The sequence below is a fragment of the Hemisphaericaspora subhashii genome, assembly GCF_019202705.1.
Source record: "Hemisphaericaspora subhashii strain CBS 10753 chromosome Unknown scaffold41, whole genome shotgun sequence".
NCBI lineage: Eukaryota > Fungi > Ascomycota > Pichiomycetes > Serinales > Debaryomycetaceae > Hemisphaericaspora > Hemisphaericaspora subhashii.
This window is the reverse complement of record NW_026057305.1, coordinates 88,987-108,912: the sequence shown is the minus strand read 5'-3', so window position 1 is coordinate 108,912 and position 19,926 is coordinate 88,987. Positions and strand designations below refer to the sequence as shown.

The window sequence follows — 19,926 nt, the reverse complement described above, 5'->3', positions numbered from 1 at the left end:
GGGAAGTTGATTTTGAAAAAGTTCCAACTTTGATTATGACGGGTGAGGAGGATGGTGGAATGTCGATTAGACTTCAACAATTGGAAGCGAAGAGATTGAAAGATGTTCCGAATGTGGAGTTTAAGATATTGCCTAATCTGGGACATTTTTTACAAAGAGAACAACCGGAACAAGTTGCTAGAATGGCCATTGAATTTTTTGAAAAGTATTCTGCCTGATTGAGACAGTTTATATATATTTTTTATGCCCTTGTATACTAACGTTTAAATAGTTTAATGGATATGACATGACGATTCTATTTGTCTATAGACCGGATCTTTATGAGACCCTTTAAGGTGTTCTCTTTTCAACTTTTATTAAAAGATATATATAATTACTAATTATTATGTATTATTAGTAGTACTTACCAGAAGTAAGATCTTTTCACTCTTCGCATCACTATCAATATCATCTTTTAATGATTTATTCAATTTATTAATCTTCGCTTCTTCTTCTTGTAATCTCTTTCTCTCCTTTCTTCTTTGTTTTTTAGTTTCAAATTCATGCCATTCCCCTTTTAATTCCTTCAAAAACATCAATGGTTCAGGTTGAGGATCCTCCTTAAAATAAGCATGTTGTAATGCTTCTTCAGCAGTTGGACGATTCTTCGGATTTAATTCCAATAATTTCTCCGCTAAATCAAAACTTGATCTTGTCATCAATGATTCATATTTTGATTTAAATTTATTAACAACATTAATTTTTGGTTTTAACATTTCAAACCAAGGTAATTTTTCAATTTCTGGCCATGATTTGAGTGTGGGGGTACCCATTATACTAAAAATTTTAAATAATTGATTTACTTCATCATATCCTTGAAATATTGCATTCTTACAATATAATTCAATTAAAAGACATCCAACTCCCCAAATATCAACTTCTCTTCCATAATCGGTTGCACCCAATAATAGTTCAGGTGGTCTATACCATATTGTAATTACTCTATTTGTATAATCAGGTGATTCTCCCGTATTCAATATCTTCATCGTTCTAGCTAATCCAAAATCAGCAATTTTTAATCTTCCAATATTATCAATCAATATATTAGACCCCTTAATATCACGATGTATGACTCTTTTTTTATGTAAATAATTCAAACCCTGTATCAATTGTTTAAATATAAATTTCCGATGACATTCACTCAATTTCAAATCAGGATGGGATAATAACCCAGTTAAATCATGATCTAAATAATCAAAAATCATATAGATTTGATTATGTTCAACCATCATCTCCAATAATCCAACCACATTCTCATGATCAAATGATGATAATAATTTAATCTCCCGAATTGCGGTTATGGGGAACCCTTCACGTTCAGTTTCTAATCGTAATCGTTTCATAGCCACATATTCGTTAGTTTGGGTATGTTTTGCCTTGTATACTTTCCCATAGGTCCCTTCTCCAACTTGTTGAATCCTTTGATATATTGATGGGGCTTTATTTATCCGAATTGAATAAATTTGAGATTGTTTTAACAATTTAGATTTTTCAGGTATGAATGAAGATCGTTCATCATAATACCCACCACCAGTAGTACTATTTCCAATTCGTCTGGGGCCTTTTGGGGGGAGTCTGATTGTGGATGGTCCTGGTCCATTTGAATATCCCGACCCACCACGATATTGGGAATATTCATCCACTTCTCGTCTTTTTCTATAACTTGATGGTCCGGAGGGTAAACTTCTCTTTATCCCCGATGTCAATCCCAGTCCTGATCTTGATGTTCCTCTTTCATCATTCCTTTCATTACGGTTTTCATTTCTATCTGTGCTAGGAGCCTTGGCACCAATTGAAGGCACTGATGAAGATGAGTCTGACGATGATGTAGTTGTAGTTGTCGTTGTTCCTGTTGGTGCTGGCGCTTTTGGACCCCTAGGTGGTGGTTTATAGGTATCTGGACGATAATTATCCCGTTCTCCATATCTTCTAGGGGCTGGTGGGACATAATAATCACGGTCTTTATATGATGAGGAAGAAGATGTTGTTGTTCTATATCCTCCTCCTCCAGTATTTCCACCTCCTTGAGAACTTGGACCTGATGGTGGTGCTCCTGGTGCTCCAGGTCTATGAAAATCACGAGTAGAACGGGGTCCTTTTGGTGGTGGTCTATATCTGTCTGACATTATGAATGATGATTATTCTTCTCTTTGATTGAATTAAGACAAGGAAGTAAAATAAGAAGCTTCTTATATAACAAAGTTTTTTTGGTTCTTTTTTTTCCAACTGTTTCTGGTTAAGCATCTTCTGTTTTTGTTCTGTCAATTGTCATTGTCAGTCGCCGCGCAATAAATAAAAATTAAAAGGTTACCCGGAGAGTGCAAGGCACATACTTTAAATCAACAAATCATCATTCTTTCAACTTTGCATGATTCATCAGGAATTTTAAAAAGTAAGATAGATCCTTAGTAGATAATATCATTTCAATATTCTTTCAAGGGAACACCAGCTGAAAAAAGCGATTCTCTGCAATAAATATTGCAAAAGAAATACAAGGAAAGAGTTTTAAAAGAAGCTGGTGATTACTTAACAAAGTAAGCACGAATCAAAAGAGAAAATTTTATACTGGGGATATATTACTGAACTAGGATATCATCCTATTGTAGTTGAAGATTCAGTAAATATGCCCAGTTATTTGGAAAGCGTATGCTGATTGGAAAAAATGGGATGGTAGTGTGAAATCATTCCCGATAGTGAGTTCCGTATTGGGAAATAAACTTAAATGAATTGTTAGCAGTTATTGGATATTGTTGGGTATTTCGGATTGGCCATAAGTAGCTCTGAGTAAAATTATTCGTTCAACATTGTCACTCGAATTATTAGGAAAATAAGGATCTCCAACGTAATATTCAGAACAACTTAACATACTTTTTGGTCAGAACATGTGATTGGTCTCTACTTCCGACTAGCCTAGTCATTTCAATGACGATTAATCAACATTCTCTTACTTAGGGACAATAGTAAAATTTGCTGAGTGTCCAAATTTGACTACAATCAATTAGACGAAATATAAAAACACCCTATAGGAAAAACATTCCAATCAATAGATCAACATTTCTCTCATTTCAACATCCCTCTTAGTACTATATCCTCGTTCAGTTGCTATTTATCATTCCTTACCTATATACAACGTTCAAGACTAAGGATAAATGACCAGAGAGCGGGGGGCAACGCTTGTTGTTGTCCATTTTGATTTTTTTTTTGCCTGCCTCTTAGAATATTTCAGTATCCGGGTAATCTTAACTTCGGTCAAACTCACAGTCTCGGCTTTGTCTCTCTCTCTCTCTCTCTCTTTCTCGCCACTGAAATGTTAAACAATAAAATTGTAAATTATAAAATGTCAGACGCAAAATCAAACGAGATAAAAATAAAAATAAATTTATAAAACCATTTTCTTAGGTTTTAATTTAAAGGGCAAACCTATAATTCTACCACTTACTTACTTACCATAAGGTAACTTCCACCAATTAGATCACTTGTAATAATATATGTTAATGGTATGTACATTCCCATTCGATATTCTCCACAATCAACCCCTATCCATGGATACTAACTAACATGTCCCCCCGTAATAGTTAGGTAAAATAGCTCATATTGGAATTGATTTATGTATAGTTTCCGGTTTTTTAGCAGGAGTTCATAGATCAACTGGATTAACTCCCAATTTAAATACCATTGAAAATGAACAATTGAAATATTATGTTACTAAGTATTTAGATATTGGTGAATCAATGTTTGATTTTAGTGTTGGTTATTTTAATAGTTCAACTCATTTCCTGAGAAATAATAGAAGTGATAAGTAGCTTCTTTATTGTTGTATGTGTACTATTATTATATATATGTGTACTAGCTAATGTATATATACTTATTATCATCTACACGTCTACCGTAGTGTTAAATTGCCACTTAAAATTTCACTTGCCCTCGGGAATACGTGGGGGAGGGAAAGGGTGGTCCCAATATTGTCCCTATAATTTTTTTTTTCTTTGTTCTCTCAGTAAAGAATATAACCAGACTGATTGTGATTGATAAATTATTAAATATATTAAATAAACTATTAAGAAACACAAACACTAGAGAAAACGTTACTTGTAAATAATTAATTATATAAAAGAAAAACAACAGAGAACATAAAGCTAATAATAATCATAATAATAATAAAAACATCTATTCAACGGTAACTGATTTAGCCAAATTACGAGGGAAATCGACATCAATACCTCTATTAACAGCCAACCAGTAACTTATTAATTGTAATGGGATAACATTCAATAATCCTTGTAAACAATCAACAGTTTGTGGAACTTCTAAAGAAGTATGAACTTTATCATTATCAAGAATTGCATCCCCTTCATTACAAATGACAATTGGTCTACCATCTCTTGCAATAACTTGTTCAATAGCAGACATAACTTTGGGGAATAAAGAATCTCTAGTTGCAAATGCAATAATTGGTAATTTATTATCAACTAATGCCAATACACCATGTTTTAATTCACCAGCTAAAACCCCTTCGGAATGCATATATGAAATTTCTTTAATCTTTAATGCACCTTCTAATGCAGTAGCAAATTGATAACCTCTACCTAATAATAATAAAGATTTTTGATCATTTAAAGTATCATTACATAAATCTTTAATTCTTTGTTCTAATTTTAAAACTTCTTTAATTTGTGCTGGGATTTTTTGTAATCCTTTAATAATTTCTTCATGTCTTGCTGTTCTTGATTTTGAATCATTTGATAAAGAAAGTGCAAACATAACTAATGCAATATATTGTGAAGTATAAGCTTTAGTAGAAGCNGAATCATTTGATAAAGAAAGTGCAAACATAACTAATGCAATATATTGTGAAGTATAAGCTTTAGTAGAAGCAACCCCAATTTCAGGTCCTGCATTAATATGAACCCCACAGTGAGTTTGTCGAGACATAGAAGACCCAACAGAATTAACAATACCAACAGTTAATGCCCCTCTTTCTAAACAATATTGTAAAGCTAAAATTGAATCAGCAGTTTCACCAGATTGTGATACAAATACACAAGTATCATCTCTGAAAACTGGAGATCTACGATCCAAGAAATCAGAAGCTAATTCAACTGAAACGGGGATTTCAGTCAATTCTTCAAAAATTGATCTGGTGGCTAAACATGAATGATATGATGTTCCACATGCAATCATAATAATTCTTCTACATCTTCTAATAGTAGGCAAAAAAGATTTTAATCCACCCAAAGTGACAACACAATTTTCAAAATCAATTCTACCTCTCATGGTATTAAAAGTAGAATCAGGTTGTTCAAAAATTTCCTTTTGCATAAAATGTTTATAAGGACCCTTCATAATTTCATTCAATTCCATTTCTAAAGTTTGAATTGGTCTAACAGTAGATTCACCAGCATTCTTGGTACTGGCACGATGTATATGTAATTCTCCATCATATATATGAGCAATATCATCATCTTCTAAAAATAAAACTTTTTTAGTATGTTGAATAACTGATGCAGGATCAGAACTTAAAAAGAATTCAATTGGCATGGGGATATTATCTTCAGATAAGAAAGCTCTTGATTGAGAAGTTCTTAAATTTTGTTCACCTGGTGCAACTGGTAATAATCCCAATTCATTTTGTTGAGGAAGATGATGAGATGGACGACCATTTCCATTTTGAGTACTAGTACCTTTATTAGCTTCTGGAAATTCAACATCAACAAAATCAACTTTCAATTTACGTTCAGTTTTAACCCCAACTAATAATGGAGAACCCTTTCTAGTACCACAAACTTCACCAGGATAATGAATAGATTTAACCAATAAACCATAAGAACCTTCCAATTCATATAAAACTTGTTTAGTCAATTCATTTAAATCGATATTTTCATTACCAGCTTTAATATTAGAATCATAAACATGTTTAAATAATTTAGCAATACATTCAGTATCAGTTTCGGATTCAAATACAAACCCTTTAGATAATAATAATTCTCTCAATGCAGCAAAATTGGTAATAATACCATTATGAACAACAATAAATTCACCAGTTGGATCAGATCTATGAGGATGACAATTTTCAACTTTTGGTGGACCATGAGTTGCCCATCTAGTATGAGCAATTCCAACATGATTATCAAATATAGTGGTACGATCAATACCATCATCAATAATCTTTTGTTTTAAAACTTTAACTTTTCCAGGAGTCTTGACAATAATTGCTGGAGAATGATCATCACCATCAACGGCAATACCAGCAGAATCATATCCTCTATATTCTAATCTTTGTAATCCATCTATAAGAGTGTCCATAATTTCACCTCTTGATTTATCAACTAAAAAGTTGACATAACCGAAAATTCCACTATAAAAGACATTTGTTAGTAAAATACTGGCCATATTAAATTGCTATGCAATAAAAAAAACAGACACCTTCTCTCCCTTATCTTTCCCTCCAATTGGTACAACTTAGCCTAGTTAATGGAATTATTAGCTGGTCATTTTGTTGGATGTTCTTGTTTAATTGTTGTTGTTGCGGAGGGATGGATGGAGTAAGGTAGGGGGGTAACGTTGTCTGTTTATATATTTGAATCAGTTGTAAATCTCTACATACCACATGATATATGATATTGTTTCTTTAAAAAAAAATTGACTGTCTGTTGTAAAAAAAAAGAGAAAAGAGACAAAAGAGAAAGAAAATTGAATTTTAAGGAAAAACTTATTCAATTTAAATTATAAAGTAGGAAACAGTAAGAAAAGTGTAAGAAACAAAAAATTGACAGTTTTCTAAACTCAGACACTCAGACACAAAAATAAATAAATACACCGCCCATTTTTTCATTCCTTTTTATTTTTTAATCCTTTTTTTTTTAAGTGTGGAACGCAGTATGAATTATACACTTTACAATTAAACGACCCGTTCTATTTTTTTTTCTAAATTTAGAACCTACAACTAGAAAAATATGACTTAATACTTGGCATATCAAATTATACTTCATCCATCATCGTCAATCACAAACAATTTGGCTGTGTAACTTTCTTTCTTTGTATCATAAAAAACAAGACATAGATAGTTAGTGAATACTTCTATTTATAGCAATCATGGCTCGAGAGAATGCTGCAAAATTAATTTTAACCTAATTGAGATAAATTAAAAATATTAAACTGATTTTTAAAACAATAAAGCCATGATCTTTAGTGTTTGAATTACTTATATACAGGAACTAACTTTTTTATATGTCAATAATAAAATGTAACACTGGAGATTAATGTTTCAATTTTCTTTATATTTTACAATAAATACTAGTACTGTGCATCATGAATAATTATCAGCCGTATAATAACACCTCTCATTCTTTGAATTATAATTCAATAATAACGATACTGTTGCTTTCTTTTTTATTGGAGGAATTGTTTCATAATTAAAAAAAACGGTGTTCACTTCTGATGAAATTTTGCACTAATTTAATTTAAAGTTCCATTTGCGTTTCATTTTTTATTAACTCATCTCTCTTTCTCTCATAGTTTTTTCTTTAACAATACAATTTTTTTGTTTCAGATAATTAATTACACAAAAGCTTCAATAACCGTTATTCCCACCCATTCATTTCGAGAGAAATCATTGACTTCTAAAAATAGCAATGTTTCTTCTTCATTCTTCGGACTTGGGAAGATTTTGATTGATTCACATACCTATTGGAACTCTTATGTTGTCAATACAAGGAGAATGACATCACGGTATTTTTGTTTACCAGCCAGGTCCCCTATGCGTGTTTTTTTCTTGGGAATGGAGTGCATCTGCAAACATCCTAACGAGTGTTTTTGAACTAAAATGCCAGATCGAACTTAAGATTTCATTGATTGTCATCACGTAATGGCTGACCCCTCAGTATAGATTTTTTTACTGGCCCCTTTCGTTTAGTATGCAGAATGTGTACATTTCCAATTGGAAGTCTACCTTTTATAGTCACCGAAGAATTGGGAATCGTCCACTTCTACATATGAATTCAATGAATTCATTACTGCTAATACTAATGAGAAATCTTCTAATATAAATTGTAGTTACTGGTGATTCATAGCCTCGAGTATTTTCTTCAATTGCATTTTTAGTCACAACGTGAGAAAGACCCCAGATGAAAACTTTGCAGCAATTTTTTAACCAATATTTAAACAAACCGGCAAAAAAATAAAACGGTCAAACGAGCCGAAGGATTCATCAATCCTTCTTTATCTACTTGAACAACTCTTCCAGAACCCGAGGCTTTTCCTTTCTGCACTAAGCCATTCTTATAGGTTATTTAATACATTTGTTGATCATAATTGACCAAATCTGCAAAATGACATCACGTGATATAAACGTGATTAATTTTTTCGGGGTCGGGCGTGTAGCCTAGCAATCCATCTCCAAATGAAACACTGGTATGTTACCCTCCTTTCTTATGATTTAAATCAATCCAGTTCTCATCTTTAATACATATTTATATATACACAAGATTATTTCCCCATACTCCCCTTCGCAGATAATAATTAATTCCATTACAAACAATATTTATACCAATTAGAGTCTTGCCCTTTCCCCGATGAGCAGATTATTATTACCCAGCAGGATCTTTTCCAAACAAGCATTATCCCTTGTCACCCCCCTTAAATCAAGACTTCCTCGGACGACCACAATCTCATTCGTTCGTTTCAACTCCAATCCACCATCATCATTCTCATCCAATATCGACATCGAAAGAGTCCCTCCCAAATCACCATCATCAAGCTCACCCACAACACATTCGCCATCAGTCCAGAAGTCCCATCAACCAATTAAACGAGTTAAAGCCACCCCTCAAAACAAGAAAAAAGCCGCTCAGAACCTTCGTCGCACAAACCCATCCTTCCAAAATGAATCAACTAGTTATATACTATCATTATTACATGAAAATCGTGAAACTTCTTCATATCCAGGAGCATCGAAACCATTAGAAAAATATTTATCTTCAGTTACATCAGTTACCGTGGGGGAATCGATTAATTTTGAGAAATTATTGCCATGTATTCAAGGATATGATTATCAAATAATCATCCCGGAAGAAGTCATAAATATAACTTGTCATGATGTTAGTTCTGATCAACCGGGTAATCTTATGATATTATCAAATGGGACTTTAGTGGGTTGGAATCTTGATGAAGATGAAATTCTTGTTAAATTCTTACCGATTATTAAATCTTCAATCGAGAGTAGATATGAGGTATTTGAGAGTGAGGATTTAGATTGGATTGAATTGAAATCATTACCGAAATCCCCATTAAATAATGGGAATTCTTACTTGCATGGAGAGATTATGATTATTCAAGGTATTTCTCAAGAAAAAAGGATATTAGATATGGCAGCCTTTGCTGTCGGGATATCGAGATCGACAAGATTATCGATTTTGGAAGATCAATTAGAAGAACATTTATCTATCGCCAAAGAAAATTCAGAAATTTTAGCCAATGGATATCAAATCACAGCATCAGAACATGAATTTTTGAAATTGACGGGGAAATTGTTTTTATTAAGAGGGAAATTGAATTTATATAGTGAATTAATTGATACTCCTGATTTATATTGGGGTGAACCAACTTTAGAAAAGATTTATAATTCAGTATCGGCAATACTTGATATAAATTCAAGAATTGCAATTTTGAATCGGAAATTAGATTATGCAACTGAAGAACAACGAGCATTTTTAAGTGTTTTAAATGAAAAGAAAAGTACAAGATTAGAATTGATTATTATTTTATTGATTTTGGTAGAAGTGTTGTTTGAAATTTTTCATTTTTATGAAAAATATGAAGAGAAAAAGGAAGCTAAAAAGGGCGAAATTGAATAACTGGGAGTATGAATTAAGTAAAATCGATTCTTGTAAATAGTTACTTAACTTTATCATGTATTTATTAGAAAATTTAGAAACCAATGGTTATTGTCTGAAATGTGATCGAAGGGTCAACGTGGAGACGTAATTTATTCTTCGTATAAATTACCGTTTTATATATGACAGACCAGGGACCCGGGAAGTGTTCGGACAACACCAACTTAGAAGTATTTCCCGGGAAGAGGGGGTGAGCTAGGAAACAAAAATGAATCTTCCTCGATGTTAAATTGACCAGTTAGCTGCGTAAGTTACAGACTGCTGCATTTTACCTTCACAGGGAAGTAAGTCACTGCGTAGTGAAAGATCTCATGTAATTACAAACATTTGGAAAAATCGAAGATCTTTGATGAAAATCGCATGTGAGGGAGGGGGGATACATGACACTTGGAGAAATATCTCGCTGTTTTCATACCCAAAATAAAGTCATACGATGTCACAGGCTCTCGTCATTTCCAAGTTTCGATTAGAGGTAATAAAGTGGAACGATGTGGCGAACTCTTGTCCTTCCAGGCCATAGAACCAACCTCCAGCTCATCGTTGAATCAAGCCTTTGTGAGTAACCTTCCCAAACTATTTCCCACAATATGCCCCTCAAAAAGCATACTTGGCGTATAGAAAGGGTCTTATGGGCTGATTTAATTCGTCTTTTTACTTGCTTATCGAAGTAATAATTACCAAGGGCAGGGGTTGGCAAGAATTTTTCTTCATTTCGACTATCTTAATTGGATCGTATTAAGTTTGCAACTGAAAAAAGCAAAAACAAAAACAGAGATACATTGATTCAATGGAATCAGTTGCAAAATTGCAAAATCCGTTTCTTTCCCTTGCAAATGCCATTTCAATTCATTACCTCGCTAACTCTATACGCCATAAGCGAAAAAGTAAACACACAACTGCAGCCAAAAATTGGCCGCAAAACCTGTCAATTTGTACGTAACTCTAATATGGAAAAGAACGGCAAAAAGCAATTTTATATTTTTCTATTCGGAAAATTGCGGAATCGGTTAATCTAAAAAATTTCGATAAGCGCGTTATATGCACACTGGAAAAAAATTACGGAAAAGTTGTTCCTTTAGATAAGGCATTTTTTCATTGGATGTTCTTTTATGTTCATTCCCTGAAAGCACACAAAAAAAGTTGAGTCTTTGGTTTCGGTTAGCGTAGGGTGTAGGACGTGAAGAGTATCAGCTGACTATTGATCTCAAAACCAGGAGTCGCGTAATAAAGAGATGAGAACCAGAATTAGCAAAACCAGAATTCTGATGACAATTGCTTATTCGTAATGAGAAAAATTCCATTCTAATTAAAGATGAATTGTGGAGAAGATAAATAATTGGGACTATCGAATGATCTGGCTATGTTTCACCTTATCATCATCATCATATACGCAATTTCATATTTTTGATCTCCTTCGTTAAAGCTGCTTTGTATTACGTGTGAAAAGTTTTTTGATAGCAAATAATAAACTCACATGAAATGGGTCTGCATATAATGCCCTCTTTTTTTTGCAACTGAGATAAGCCTCAAGGTCCAACCTGTAAAATATCCGATACTAAACTGTAATTATCAGATTACATTTTATGATTTAATTGGTCTGATTAAAGATAATGGAACTAACCTGTAAATCAAAAAAGAAATTACAATCCTGTCAATTATTTTTTAAGCTTTAGGATGCAAAAACAATATTTTTATCAAAACAGTTCAAAAAAGAAAGACATTTTCAGAATGATAGCGTTTTAAGTTTGATGATGGATAGTATCCTGGACGGTAAGGAAGCTTAAATACAACATGTCAGAAGTATGTCCACATGTTCTAGTTTCAGGATATGTAAGAAAACTGTCATTAGGATTGGAGTGGTAGTCTTGTTTTGGATGGTAAAAATGTGTGAAGGGATTGAGAACCCGACGTGCAGGTGATGCAAAAATCAGTAAGATTTTAGATGTCGCCTGCTCATTATCTCTGTCTAATAAATTAATTATTATTTTATTTTATAAACCCGGAAGCATAATTTCTTCGATGGATGATTCATTCTCTTTTATCTCTCTCATATGTAATTTAATTAATAATAATAAAATTTTCTTATACAATATACAATGAATGTGGTTTTGGATATTATCCGGCTTTATATAAAACATTTTCAATCTGCACCTTTCTTTTTCACTCTTTTATTTGTTTTTCAATTATTTATTAATTATAGCTTTTCATTTTCATTCACTTTTTTTTATACTTTATCACTCATACAACTACCCTTCTAGACTAACAAACTAACCCACCCATAGATACTACAACCCAATATGTCAGAAGGAATAATAACAAAAGTCTTATCAAGACGAGAATTATTCACCCAAGATGCACAATATAATCAAAGCTTTGTGCTTCTATTCACAATAGCTTCATCTGTGATCTGGATCATGATACCCGGTTTGGCATTTCTTTATTCTGGGTTAGCAAGAAGAAAGTCAGCATTAGCAATGATTTGGATAGTTATAATGTCATCATTCATTGGAGTATTCCAATGGTATTTTTGGGGTTATTCATTAGCCTTTTCAAGTACTTCAAATGGATTTATTGGAGATTTACATTATTTTGGATTTAGAAATTTATTAGGAGCTACAACTACCGAATCTGATTATCCTGAAATTGCCTTTGGATTATTTCAATTACAATTCTTATTAGTCACATTAGCTATTTTAGCTGGTGGATGTATTGCTGAAAGAGGAAGATTCTTACCTGCCATGGTTTTCTTATTCTGTTGGGCCACCGTTGTCTATTGTCCAGTTGTTAATTGGATTTGGGGTGGTGGATGGGCCGCTAATTATAAATCAGGTGTATTGGATTATGCTGGTGGTGGACCAGTTGAAATTCTTTCCGGTGTTTCTGCATTTGTATATTCCGCATTTTTGGGTAGAAGAAATGAAACTTTAATGATTAATTATCGTCCTCATAATATTTCCACAATCTTTTTAGGTACTTCCTTATTGTATGTCGGTTGGTTATTCTTTAATGGATTCTCATGTGGTAATCCAAGTTTAAAAGTTGCTTATAGTATGATGAATACTCATATCTGTGGCGCATTTGGTGCTATTTCTTGGTGTCTTTTGGATTTCAGATTAGAAAATAAATGGTCCATGGTTGCTGTCTGTTCTGGTTGTATTTCCGGTTTAGTTGCTGCCACTCCATCTTCAGGTTGTATTCCACTTTGGGCTTCTGTTATCTTAGGTATAACCGCAGGTGTTGTTTGTAACTTGTCCACTAAGATTAAATACTTATGTCGTGTTGATGATTCCCTTGATGTGTTAGCTGAGCACGGAATCGCTGGTGTTGTTGGATTATTGTTTAATGCCCTTTTTGGTTCTGCAACCGTTCTTGGTTATGATAACGTTACTGATCATGAAGGTGGTTGGCTCGATCAAAATTGGAAACAATTATATATTCAAATTGTTTATATCCTTGCTACCGCTGCCTATTCTGCTGTTGTCACTGCCATCTTATGTTTTGTCATCAACAAAATTCCAGGATTACACCTTAGAATTGATTATAATGCTGAAGAAGTTGGTATTGATGAAGATCAAATTGGTGAATTCGCCTATGATTATGTTGAAGTCAGAAGAGACTTCTTAGATTGGGGTAATCCAACCGTTAATCCAACTTTACAAAACCTGATTATTGATCAACACGCAAGTATGGTAGTTGACGGAACTCATTTAACTATGGTATCATCCAGAAGACCTGAAGTATACGAAGCAACTTCATTAGCATCACATCATGAAAATATCACCGACGAAAAGGTTGATCTTGAGCATGACCCACAACCATATACTCCAAGAGAAAAGCAAGATCATCATAACCAACATAATCAACAACATACTGAGGTAGATACCTCATCCAGCAGTCAATCTTAAAAGCGACAGCAACATCAAAAAGCAAAATGCTAAAAATTAACAAAAACAAAAAAAGTAATAGTTACGGATAATAGATTTCATTTTGAGAGTGTTTTTTTTATTTATAAAATGGTTTGGTTTCTTTCCCCCTTAGTTTCAGTTTTTAATTCTTTGTTTATAAGACTTTGGTTCTTCTTTTAATCTAATTTTTTTATATATAGTATGGATTCAATTTAAAAGATAGTTTGTGTTTTTATGGAATAACTTTCATTATCTGAATTGTAGTAGACTTGCAGATCGAATCTGGGGTAATTGGAAAATCTGTCAAATCAAATAGGGTGATGAATTACATCTTTAAGAGAGACGGAATCGGTGGAGAATAAAAATTTGAAAAAAAAAAATGGGGAAAATCCAGCACGTGATAATACTCACGTGATTAAATAATCATGTGACTTGAGTCAGGTGACTTGTCCATTTTCAGGGACATCACAGTGCATCTAACCATGGTGCATATGAAATGAATTGGAATGTAGTCTAGATGCATGGAAGTCATAACTCAAATCCCGGTTAGCGGGATATTGTGGGGGTTGATAAGTGAGGTTATGGAATTACTGTAGTACATATTTGTCTCATATTACCCTCCGATAAGCTGAGAATATATTAGGGAACAGCCCTAACGAAGCTTAGGCTAAGACTCTTATAGTACTATTGAGATTTTTAACAAATTAAATACAAATCAATAGTAATATCTCCTTTAAACAAATTTCCAAGTTTTGAGATAAATATTAACATATTGTACGTAAAATCTTGTTAAATGTATTCCGTTCGTCCATTCTTCGCCGTTAACGGACTTTACTTCCGGAATCGAAGTTTATTTATTTTTCTTTGAATTTTTTCTTTGAATTTTGCGGGTGGTTTGATTGTCTTGCGATTTTTTTTTTTTCAGCTGACCGAAAGGTGCATTGACTCATACGCAAATTCCAAAAATTTTTCATTTAACTTTAAATCATTCCGGGGGGTTTAAAACTTTCAATTCTTTTCTTTCTTTCTTCTTCTTCTTCTTCCTCTTTAATCACTTTCAAGTTTTCAGCTTTAATAGCCTTTTTGTATATCCTTCCTTCCTTCATAAAACTTAATTACAAGAATAATATCAAACGAAATGATCTCTCGTAATTTAAGATCCATAAGAAATTGTCAAAGGACATCAAATCTTATTAAGATTTCAGCAAGATCAATCACAAAAACAGTCAGAGCTCCTGCTGCCGCTAGTGCTGCTGCTGCTGTAAGACCACAACCATCTCCTGCCTTTAACGCAGAAACAAATGGAAATGGAGCTTCTAATCGTCATAATTTCGCTACTGCAACCACTGCTCGTCCCCAAAAAATCAAACCAGCAATGGATGACTCATTCATTGGTTTAACCGGTGGTGAAATCTTTCACGAAATGATGTTGAGACATAATGTTGATACTGTGTTTGGTTATGCAGGTGGTGCCATTTTACCTGTTTTCGATGCCATTTATAACTCAGATAAATTTAAATTCGTCTTACCTAGACATGAACAAGGTGCTGGTCACATGGCTGAAGGTTATGCAAAGGCAAGTGGAAAACCAGGTGTTGTTTTAGTTACCTCCGGTCCTGGTGCTACCAATGTCGTCACCCCAATGCAAGATGCTTTAATGGATGGTGTTCCATTGGTTGTGTTTTCTGGTCAAGTCCCAACTTCTGCAATTGGTACCGATGCCTTCCAAGAAGCTGATATGATTGGTATTTCGAGACCATGTACTAAATGGAACGTTATGGTTAAGAATGTAGCTGAATTACCAAGACGTATAAATGAAGCTTTCGAAATTGCTACTTCTGGTAGACCAGGTCCAGTTTTAGTTGATTTACCAAAGGATGTTACTGGATCTATCTTAAAAGAAGCTATCCCAATTAACACTACTTTACCATCAAATGCATTGAGTCAAATCACTAGAAAAGCAGCAAATGAATTCACTGCTCAAGCTATCAGAAGATCAGCTGATATTTTAAACAAAGCCAAGAAACCCATTCTTTATGTTGGTGGTGGTATTTTAAATAGTGAAGATGGTACTCAATTATTGAAAGAATTAGCTGAAAAGGCCAGTATTCCAGTCACTACTACTTTACAAGGTTTAGGTACTTTTGATCAAAGAGATCCAAAATCCTTAGATATGTTAGGTATGCACGGTTCTGCGGCTGCCAATATTGCCATGCAAAATGCTGACTGTATTATCGCTCTTGGTGCTAGATTCGATGATAGAGTTACTGGTAACATTGCCAAATTTGCCCCAGAAGCAAAATTAGCTGCCTCTGAAGGTAGAGGTGGTATTCTTCATTTTGAAATCTCACCAAAGAATATTAACAAGGTTGTTGAAGCTACTGAAGCTGTTGAAGGTGATGTCGCAACTAACTTGAAATCATTCATTCCATTAGTGAATTCAGTTGAATCTAGACCAGAATGGTTAGGGCAAGTTCAAGCTTGGAAAGAAAAATACCCATATGCTTATCAAGAAGAAACTCCAGGTTCCCTTATTAAACCACAAACTTTAATTCGTGAAATCTCCAAACAAGCAATGACTTATGACAAAGAAGTTATCTATACTACCGGGGTTGGTCAACATCAAATGTGGGCCGCTCAACATGTTACTTGGACCAAACCAAGAACCATGATCACTTCTGGTGGTTTAGGTACTATGGGTTTCGGATTACCTGCTGCCATTGGTGCCCAAGTTGCCAAACCAGATGCATTTGTTATTGATATTGATGGAGATGCTTCTTTCAATATGACTTTAATGGAATTATCATCTGCTGTTCAAGCTGGTGCTCCAATTAAAGTATGTGTTTTAAATAATGAAGAACAAGGTATGGTTACTCAATGGCAATCACTTTTCTACGAACATAGATATTCTCATACTCATCAATCAAATCCAAACTTTATGAAATTAGCTGATGCTATGGGTCTTCATGGTATTCGAATTGAAACTCAAGAACAATTAGTTCCTGGTATTAAAGAATTCTTGGATTGTAAAGGTCCTGTTCTTTTGGAAGTTCTTGTTGAAAAGAAAGTTCCTGTTTTACCTATGGTTCCTGCTGGTAAGGCCCTTGATGATTTCATTATTTGGGATCCTGAACTTGAAAAACAACAAAATGATTTAAGAAGAGAAAGAACTGGAGGGAAATATTAAGTTTAAAGACATTAATCTACCAACTTCAACGTTTTAGAATTTTTTGCATTTAAATAGTCTTTTTATTTCGGTTTTTATATTTTGTTACAGTCTGCTTTTGTATGCTTGTGTTAAAGTTTGATTTTTTTTTTGTGTTTTTATAGTGAGAATTGTTTGGTTTCGTTTCTTGTGAATAAGATTTTAGTAAACTTTTATTTATATTTATATATCTATTAATTAGTATCGGTCAAAGAAAACCCATTGTTAAATATTAGAACAGTTTTGTATTAAATCGAACTATAAATTTAATAGCTCTGTAAATACACAGATATACAGATATACAAGCGGGAGCGAGAGGGCCAGTGTAAGAAACTTATTGGCTGCGAAAACTTGTTTTTGTAAACGGTGGAGCGGACTCATTCACATTTTTTGACCTTGTTGTGCGATTGTACCCAACGCCGATCATACACCTCCAACCTTGGATCTTTAAAATTGAGATCAATATACGTTTTCTTATAACGAACATAAAACTCACACATTTCCACGATATCATCAATACAAGGCTTTTCAAAGAAATCCACCCCTAACCAATTGAGCGAAGTGGTCCATTCCACCAAGTTGAACCTATACCCTTCACATTTTTCCAACGCTAATACAGCCAACAGTGGACTTAGGGAAAGAAGGCATCCACGGTTTTCATAGATACGTCCAGGATTGCAATACCACAAACCGAGACATCTTAAGTTTTTGAGCCTTTGAAAGTCACCGTCTATGGATGTCAATGGCGCCAGCAATCTAAGGTTTATAAGACTAGGTGGTAATTGCGAGGTGTCTAAATGTGTCATGGCTGTATGCAATGTTAGATTTGATATCCCTTGAAATCTCTCTAGGTGCATGTTTGCAAAGGATGTGTTATCTATGGGGAAGTCTAATTCCACATTTCGAAGTCTATAAAAGTTCTTAAATGATTCATGTAATGGCTCCGCATGGGCTGCATGAACGCTTAGGTTTTCCAAGCAACACGGCAAATTATTCAATATATTCAGGTTAAGGTGAAAACAAGCTACCCTAAAATTTCTTAGATATATTGGAAATTCAAATGAGGGTGAGATGCTGTTAATCAGAGTCTCAACAATTGTGAGATCTTCTAGCTCATTTGGTACCTTCATGGCAAAACCTGCACTTGACTTTATCCCACTCAAGTTAATTCGCCTTATGGCAGTTAGATGGCTAAAGTCGGCCTCCAGTAACAACCAATCATGGAGGTATCCTAAACATGACTGTTCATTCAGTAGACTCAACGTTTTGAGCTTTCTTAACTTCAATAAATTGCAGGTATGGAAAGCTTCCTTCAGCAAATAAGCATTTCTTGTTGCTAAGACTTCGCAATTCTCGGGAAATTGAATGCCTTCCAAACTAATCAAGTCAAGGCTCTCAAAGAAAAATACCTTCAAATGCAATGGAAGATGTAACTTTTCAAAATTGGCTATCTTAGGAATATTGAGTAACACCAATCTAGATATTATATCGGGCATCTTCCAAGTATGGTTTATTGCTATGTATCCATAACCATCTAAATGGAATTCCACTAATTTTTTGGGTAACTTAACCCTATAGTCAACGATAAACCTTTTCTCATGATCGAAGAATTCTTGGTGTTGCGGAATAAACTCTTCATCTATCCTATACAAGTAAGGATCAATTCGAACTACTAATTTCTTTAGGGAATTTGGGAGTACCGTATTAATAAAACAGTCATAACAAAATTTTGGTGAGGATCCGTACTCTATTATCAACGTATTCAAATAGTCAAATGCATCAAAATGAGTAAACCCCAACATGCTACAATTCCGTAATTGTAGGGTTTTCAATCCTTTAGGAAGTTCAATGCTATCAAATCCATCAAAATATCCGTCTTTAAAAGAAATATGTTTCACGTGGTTAGCCGACTCCAATTTCAATTTCTTAACACTATCATTTCCCATCCAGGTTTTAAGTTCAATATAGGTTAAAAACTCCGGCAACTCTACTTTATGTATCTCATCCCCGTTAAGTACCCCAGCTTCGAATGATAAACTTCGAAAGTGACCCCGTGGGGTGGGAATACAATCCACCTCTACCAATCCGACCTTATCAATAACATCCCTAAAAGATTCTAAGTATGTCTCATCTTCCACTGGGAACAAGTCTTCATCGGGTCGCTTTGTCCACCATGCTCTATAGATGAGATGAGGTACTTTCCTCAAAGATATCATTTCATTGTCAGGTATTGGATGGAGAGTGCAAATAATAACTCTTTCGGCACTTTCTACTACTCCCTTATAAAGATTATTGAATCTTATGAGCGAATCTGCATTTTCAAAAGCTATCTGAGAAGGGCTAAAATGGGGATGCGTATGAAAAAACGACCGCAACTCATCAAAATTCCAAAAGTTCACAAACTTCTCAAAATCTAACTCAAAGGGCGATTTGGACTCATCCAATATGTTATAATAGCAAGGATCTCCTTCTGGTGGCAGGCGAGCCTGATATCTTGGGAAATGTGATATATTTCTATAATAGGCTCTAAAAGCAAAGTGACTGATCCATTCCGGGGAATTTTTCAAGTAGCCCAACCAATCAAGCGGAAGTGAATCAATTATAATCTGAATGATTTCAGGTGGGAGATCTGAAAACTGCATGTTCATGTACCTTGATGTCGCTCTTGTCAATAATCAATTTGCATTTTCCGTGTGGGGAGTGTTTCTCCATGTGGTTTATCAATCATCATTCAAATCCACTGAAATTGCAAAAAATTAAATTGAAACTTGCACGACTTACTTTCTGTTTGGTTCCTGAAACTTTGAATGTGTGGGGGAATCAATTTGTTTTAATCCCTGTCTAACCTTATCGTTTTTTTCTGGCATCGCATCCACCAAAGTACAGA

General features: G+C 34.1%; 7 protein-coding genes across 7 annotated transcripts; 4 read left to right on the top strand and 3 right to left on the bottom strand. All coding sequences in view use genetic code 12, as the record gives it.

The window, feature by feature from the left end:
* Positions 1-383: 383 nt before the first annotated feature.
* On the bottom strand, positions 384-2,165 carry J8A68_003260 (cyclin-dependent serine/threonine protein kinase; the record flags this gene model as incomplete). Its single annotated transcript, XM_049407097.1, has 1 exon — positions 384-2,165. One exon carries the CDS (start codon positions 2,163-2,165, stop codon positions 384-386), a length of 1,782 nt encoding a protein of 593 aa, XP_049263492.1.
* A 1,362-nt stretch (positions 2,166-3,527) lies between these two features.
* Positions 3,528-3,842, top strand: J8A68_003259 (uncharacterized protein; the record flags this gene model as incomplete). Its single annotated transcript, XM_049407096.1, has 2 exons — positions 3,528-3,536; positions 3,615-3,842. The coding sequence occupies 2 exons, from the start codon at positions 3,528-3,530 to the stop codon at positions 3,840-3,842; spliced, it is 237 nt and encodes a 78-aa protein (XP_049263491.1).
* A 364-nt stretch (positions 3,843-4,206) lies between these two features.
* GFA1 (glutamine--fructose-6-phosphate transaminase (isomerizing)) lies at positions 4,207-6,648 on the bottom strand (the record flags this gene model as incomplete). The annotated part of the gene is made up of 2 exons (XM_049407095.1): positions 4,207-6,394; positions 6,644-6,648. 2 exons carry the CDS (start codon positions 6,646-6,648, stop codon positions 4,207-4,209), a joined length of 2,193 nt encoding a protein of 730 aa, XP_049263490.1.
* Positions 6,649-8,609: 1,961 nt separating this feature from the next.
* Positions 8,610-9,890, top strand: J8A68_003257 (uncharacterized protein; the record flags this gene model as incomplete). Its single annotated transcript, XM_049407094.1, has 1 exon — positions 8,610-9,890. One exon carries the CDS (start codon positions 8,610-8,612, stop codon positions 9,888-9,890), a length of 1,281 nt encoding a protein of 426 aa, XP_049263489.1.
* Positions 9,891-12,226: 2,336 nt separating this feature from the next.
* MEP1 (ammonium permease) lies at positions 12,227-13,834 on the top strand (the record flags this gene model as incomplete). Its single annotated transcript, XM_049407093.1, has 1 exon — positions 12,227-13,834. One exon carries the CDS (start codon positions 12,227-12,229, stop codon positions 13,832-13,834), a length of 1,608 nt encoding a protein of 535 aa, XP_049263488.1.
* A 1,138-nt stretch (positions 13,835-14,972) lies between these two features.
* ILV2 (acetolactate synthase catalytic subunit) lies at positions 14,973-17,021 on the top strand (the record flags this gene model as incomplete). The annotated part of the gene is made up of 1 exon (XM_049407092.1): positions 14,973-17,021. One exon carries the CDS (start codon positions 14,973-14,975, stop codon positions 17,019-17,021), a length of 2,049 nt encoding a protein of 682 aa, XP_049263487.1.
* A 395-nt stretch (positions 17,022-17,416) lies between these two features.
* On the bottom strand, positions 17,417-19,681 carry J8A68_003254 (uncharacterized protein; the record flags this gene model as incomplete). Its single annotated transcript, XM_049407090.1, has 1 exon — positions 17,417-19,681. The coding sequence occupies one exon, from the start codon at positions 19,679-19,681 to the stop codon at positions 17,417-17,419; it is 2,265 nt and encodes a 754-aa protein (XP_049263486.1).
* Between the last annotated feature and the right edge of the window lie 245 nt (positions 19,682-19,926).